Source organism: Hipposideros armiger, unplaced genomic scaffold (genome assembly GCF_001890085.2).
Source record: "Hipposideros armiger isolate ML-2016 unplaced genomic scaffold, ASM189008v1 scaffold_247, whole genome shotgun sequence".
Lineage (NCBI taxonomy): Eukaryota > Metazoa > Chordata > Mammalia > Chiroptera > Hipposideridae > Hipposideros > Hipposideros armiger.
The window spans coordinates 1,621,272-1,627,266 of NW_017731597.1; the positions used below are offsets into that span (position 1 = coordinate 1,621,272).

Consider the following 5,995-nt stretch of genomic DNA (forward strand, 5'->3'; position numbering starts at 1 on the left):
GAGCCGCCACAGGACCGAGCCTTGGTGGACCATGAGAATGTCATCAGTTGCCCCCACCTGGGTGCTAGCACCAAGGAGGCCCAGAGCCGCTGCGGGGAAGAAATCGCGGTCCAGTTCGTGGACATGGTGAAGGGGAAATCTCTAGCGGGGGTTGTAAGTATCACTTTGTGGAGCGGGGCCCAGAGGTCAGAGAGAGGAGTGAGAGGAGGCATCCTGGTGATGGCAATGGAGACAGCGGGCATGAGCGGTGGTGTGGTGACCAGATTCAGCCCTGGGAGCTCCACCGGAGCCAGCCTCTGGGTGGGTGGCAGGAGCTGCCTTGTCACTAGCCTTGGTAGCCCAAGCCTGGCAGCAGGGAGCCCCGCTTACTCCCGATATATTGTAGCCTTCTGAAAAGATTGGTTCTTCCCAGGGCCCAGCGTCCAGAGAAAGGCTCCTTTGTTCTTTCCCCACATGCCTTGAGGAGGAAGGAGTGGGGCCGGGGGTGACAGCTGCACACTGAGTGGGGGCAGGGTGGGAATGGCCTGTGGAGAAAGCCCTGTTAGGACATGCCTCGTAGCTCCGAGCACCCCTTTTATCGTGTCCATCTCAGCACCCTAGGAGTCATCTGCCCTGACAGTCTGCCCCCTTACTTACCCCAAATCATAGCTTAATGTCCCCACTTCTCACTGGACCCTTCCGGTCATGTGTTTCACCTCCAAGTCTAACCTGACTTATACCTCAACTCTTTTGTCTCGTTCAATCTTTGGATGTTCCTTAAGCTCCAGTGGGTACCAGAAACTGTCATAGCCCTTTGGGACACAGATGGATAAGGAAGGCACAGCTCTCCTTAGGGCTGGCTGCCCCTTCACGAAGACTTGCTTGGCCTTTCTAGCTCCATCTCAGTCCTTCAGCACATGCTCTTATTATTAAGGGTTCATGAGTTTATACCTTTCTTTTTTTAAAGATTTTTATTGAGGAATTGGGAGAGGGGAACAGCATTAGGGAGTCGGGGAAGGGGAACAGACAAGTTGCTGTCCTTTCGTTCTTCAGTCTAGTTGTGGAGGACGTCGCTTCACTGGCCCATGTTGGTGTTATCATTGCGCTCTTCCCGGCAGTCGCCCACCGGCCATTGGACAGCCGCTCACGGAGGCTCAGAAAGCATACATCCGCTGCCGGCCAACCCCTACAGCAGCCTATGCCGTCACCAGTGACTCACGGCAGCCCAGCTCCAGGTCGAGCTGTTCACCATCTTAGCTGTAGAGGGCGCAGCATCACTGGCCCGCATGTGGGATCCGAACCGGGGCCCTGCTGCTCAGAGCTGGTGCTCCCAAGCCAACTCTTAACCAACGCGCCACTCGGCCGGCCCTGAGTTTATACCTTTCTTATTTACTAAATTCTAAGTTCTCTGACAACAAAAAACCAGGAAGTAAGCATCTCTGTAGCCACCTGGCTCTGCCCTGAGCATGTAATCAATACTCTAAGATTAGAGTCAGTGAATGAGGGTGGGAGCAGGGCTGGGGGTGGCCCCTGACCTTCTGGGATGACCCTCAGCCCGGGGATGCTCACTGCTGAGGACAGAACTATGGCAGGAGACACACAGGCTGCTTGGGTCAGCCCTGCCAGCGCTGGGTAGATAGCCCAGCTCTCCAGCCTGCTCTTCTGTTTTCTTCCCTCCCTCCCTTCCACACTCTGCCCTCTTCATCCTGAGAAACAGGAGCCAGCCATTGCCCTGTAGGAGGACCCGTGAGGGCCAGCCGTCACAGGTGCGGCAGGCGGGCGTGCCGGCCCGGAGAGCAAGGTGGTGACCACGGGACACTTGACCTGTCTGTCTGTGTGCCTCTCCGCTCTCTGCACGTGTGGCTTCTCAGGATGGGGCACACTTTCTCATTCCTTTTGTACGATGAAGGCCTCTGAGCAGGCTTATTCTCCCATATGATTCTGGTCAGGATCCAGGCTGAGGTTTGGGCCATGACCGTTGCCAGTCGGTCTGGACTTGGCTTTGTCTTTCAGCCGTTCCACAGGCTGCCTTCCTGTTGCAGCCCGTGGGAGTTGGTCACGTCATTAGGCAGCGTATCTTTTTGTGCAGGGGACACCTTAGTACCAGCTCCATCAAAGGGAACCACACAATGTCCCCGTCTTACTTAAGAGAGACAATCTTTGGGTCAAAATAGTTAGACTTGGGTAAATGTAACTCTTTACCCAAAGTGGCTGGTGGTTTTAGGGTGTGCATTCGGAAGTAAGGGTATTGTCTGTTCCATAGGAAATGCCTGTCTCCCTAATTCTTTTCTGTGTCATCTTCAGTTCAATTCTGTTCCAACCTTAGACACAGACTAACATTAAGGTCCGGTTGGTGCCCAAAGTCACCCGACTTCCGGGGCCCTCCTGCCTGCCCGTCTTCTAGAGAGGACCGTGACCTGCAATGAGCACAGAGGACCGGAGATGTGGGGTGCCTGCTTGGGGGGGCTTCTTCGTTGTGGACTTTTCCTCCACCTGCTGCAGACTCTCAGCCCAACCAGCTGTTGTGTGGCACGTGTTCTCTGCTCCCGGCAGCAGCCTTCTGTTGTCCCACCTCCTGGCTCGCTGCTCTTTTCTGTGCCTCCTTGGAGGGGTGCAAGGGAAGCCCTCACGCCAGTCCACCGCCCACAAAGCAGGGTCTGGTGGGAAGCGCCGCCGCCTCGGTCATTTTCAACATCATGACTCAGTTTCTGCCAGTTATATCTTTATGAAAATAGTAAGAGAAGCATCCATGTTTTCTCTTCATTACATCTTGTAACAGCCTGTTCAATTTCTGTCAAACTCCCGGTTTTTAATTTCTGATTAAATCCTTTGTAGATGGTTCTCTTAACAAGTTTTCTCGCAAAAGTGGCCAGTGGTTTCCTGGAGCCAGCACATCCTGAAGCACAAAGTAGAATAGAAAGTCTGAGCAAGACAATCTAGCTTTCTTATCGAGCCCCTGGTGGGGGGGTCTAGCCAGCCAGACCCCAGACTATCATAACTTTAGAAGACTATGTGACTTCTGCTTCCTTCAACTGCCCAGCATGCCTAGGTGGGCTTCACAGGGTTCAATGTTTGAAGAATGACAGGATTATCAAAAATATATGAATCCATGGGCTGGCCGAGTGGCGTGTTGGTTAGGAGTTGGCTTGGGACCCCAGCTCTGAGCAGCAGAGCCCTGGTTCAGATCCCACATGAGGGCCAGTGACGCTGCGCCCTCTACAGCTAAGATGGTGAACAACAGTTTGACCTGGAGCTGGGCTGCTGTGAGTCACAGGTGATGGTCTAGGCTGCAGTGGGACTGGCCGGCAGCGGGCGTGTGCTTTCGTGAGCTGCCTCCAATGGCCGGCAAGGAACTGCCTCACCTGGGAAGAGCGCAATTATAACACCAACATGGGCCAGTGAAGCGATGTCCTCTACAACTAGACTGAAGAAAAAAAAAAGACAGCAACTTTTCTGTTCCCCTCCCCCAATTCCCTAATAAAATCTTAAAAAAAAAAAAGTATATGAATCCAACTATTTATTTGTTTATTTTAAACTTTCAGATTTTTTTGTTTTAATTTTTGATTTTATTGGGGAACAGCCATGGTCATTGGTTGCACATTGCTTTCGTGCTACAATGGCATAGTTGACTCAGAGAGGGCACAGCTTGCAGTGGCCCCTGTGGGATTGAACCGGCAACATTGGTGTTACCAGCATCATGCTCTAACCAGCCGAGCCAAGCGGCCGTCCCCGAATCCAGCTTTATAAATTGTGCTATTTGGTCAGAGTGCTCAATGACAATGTAAACACTTTTTTTTGTTTTTTGTTTTTTGTTACATCAAGATAGAAAGTAAAAAGTCATATTAGGAACACGTCCCAGAGAGACCCACCACGCTACATCCACGTGATCTGTGACTCCCTAGGCGTTTTATGTCCAAGATCCACTTTGCTGTTGTGTGTCCAGACCCTTTCCCTACACAGGCAAAACGGGCCTCCCCTGGAGGGACTGGGGCTGGCACAGTTCAGGGAAGAGGGAAATGCCTTTTTTCTCCTCCTTTTGGCAGTTTGGAGTGGTTCTAGCCTTTAGTGCCTTTTCTGGCTCTAGAGCCATCCTCTGTTATGGGAACAAGGGATCGTCTTGTTGGTGGCTGATGGAAGTTGCCACCGCCCCAAAGCCAGGGTGGCCCTGCGGCGTCTGCTCGCTACAGGGAGCCGCGTCTCGGCAGCAAGACCTGTTTGGACAGGTGTGCCCTGTCCCCCTTCTTTCTGACCTCAGCCGTTTCTCCTCTGTCTGCAGGTAAACGCCCAGGCCCTTACCAGCGCCTTCTCTCCGCACACCAAGCCTTGGATTGGTCTGGCAGAAGCTCTGGGAATACTGATGCGAGCCTGGGCCGGGTCCCCCAAAGGGACCATCCAGGTGGTAACACAGGGNCTGTGCCCGGGGAGGGATTGTGGACGAAGGCGCCCTGCTCCGAGCCCTGCAGTCTGGTCAGTGTGCTGGAGCCGCGTTGGACGTGTTCACAGAAGTAAGTGCCAGCGGATGGGAAGGGAGGGAGGGAGAGGCAAGTTGCCGAGGAGCTCGGGAAGGTGTAGAAGGCTTTCAGGTCGCTGTCTTTAGGTTCATGGTAAAAGGGAGAAACTGTCAAATTTATGCCAAAAATGAAACCTTTGGTTTAAGGAGTCTTGGCAGAGCTTGGTCCAGAGGCAGCCATGTTGTCTTTTGCAAAAACTCAAGTTTTAAATAGGACACAATGCCTGGTCTCAGGCTCCTCCACTCCTGCCATGTCGATAACTTCGGAGAAGACAGCAGCAAATCAGTTCTGAGGTCGAGGATTTGGGGCAGGGAGAGAGGGGCTAATGTATTGATACGGGTCTCTGAGGAAGTGAATTTCGCTGCTGATTCTTCCCAGTGTCCTCTGACTTTCTTTTCCCTTCCTGTCTGCTGGGGAGGAAAGGAAGCCCAAGGATAGTGGTTAGAAACTTTCCCTTGGTCCCCAGGGTGGGCTGCTTTCCCTGGGACTCCCTCACCCACTCCCCCCATCCTGCCCTCACACCAGATGGAGTGATAAAGGGTGCATTTCCACTTGAGTCCTGTTGACTTCTCTTAAAGGTCAGAGATCCTGGGGAAAGGGCATGGACTTTGGACGAGGCAGTGGGGGTTTGCTGGTTACCTACGAGCTGTGTGGCCTTGGCAAGTCTCCGGCCCTCTCTGAGCCCCCATAGCACTCACTATCTATTCCCTGCCCAGGGTGTACAGTATGTTCAGTTTGTGCTTCTGGTCACCTTTCTCAACTAGATCGTAAGGTCCCTGAAGACAGGGTGTGACTGTCCCTTTCCTGTGTTGCTGTTCCCCCAAGACAGTGCCTTCCCCTGCCCTCCTTGGCCTGCACAGAGCGCATAATACTAATGGTGTCAGGACTCACAGGGCTACGTGGCCCCAATCCATTGGGAGCCAGCGGGCTCTGGGGGTGAATGACCAGAAGAGAAGAGGCCTAAGTAACATTCCCAAAGGCAATACTTTGTGCTCAGTGAGTAGAAGTCATGGAAGGGAGGGACACTGGGGCGGGGGGTAGAGGCATCCAGGTGGGCCCCCTGTTGCAGTGACAACCACTGTGAGGTGTCTGCAAAGAGCATGACAGTAAGTGCTGGAAGGATACAGTGGGGGGAGGAAAACACTGACAACAACAGCTACCACTGGTTGAGAACCGCTTACGTAACTGGTGTGTAATCTCCATGGTGATGTTATGAGGTCCATGCTATTAACCCAGGACACCGAAGGCGCATAGGTAGCAAGTGATGGAGCTGAGGTTATGACCAGGTCCACAGTTCTGTCCATTCTGCTGTGGTGGGACATTCATGATGAAGCCGGTTACTGAGTCCAGTGAGCACCCTGACAAAATAAAAGTAGAAGGTGACATCCGTCCTGCCACCCTCCTCTCCGATTTCCCCCACACCCTGGGGCAGACCGTGGCAGCCAACTGAAAGGTGTCTCTTTCCGAGCAGGAGCCGCCACAGGACCGAGCCTTGGTGGACCATG

General features: G+C 53.2%; 1 protein-coding gene across 1 annotated transcript in view; it reads left to right on the forward strand.

Annotated features, from left to right (window-relative positions):
- PHGDH (phosphoglycerate dehydrogenase) overlaps window positions 1–5,995 on the forward strand; it is a 36,030-nt gene that overhangs the window by 21,196 nt on the left and 8,839 nt on the right. The window contains exons 8-9 of the mRNA XM_019655804.1: window positions 4–153; window positions 4,256–4,375. Coding sequence (XP_019511349.1) covers window positions 4–153; window positions 4,256–4,375 — 270 coding nt within the window. The remainder of the gene's footprint in view (window positions 1–3; window positions 154–4,255; window positions 4,376–5,995) is intronic.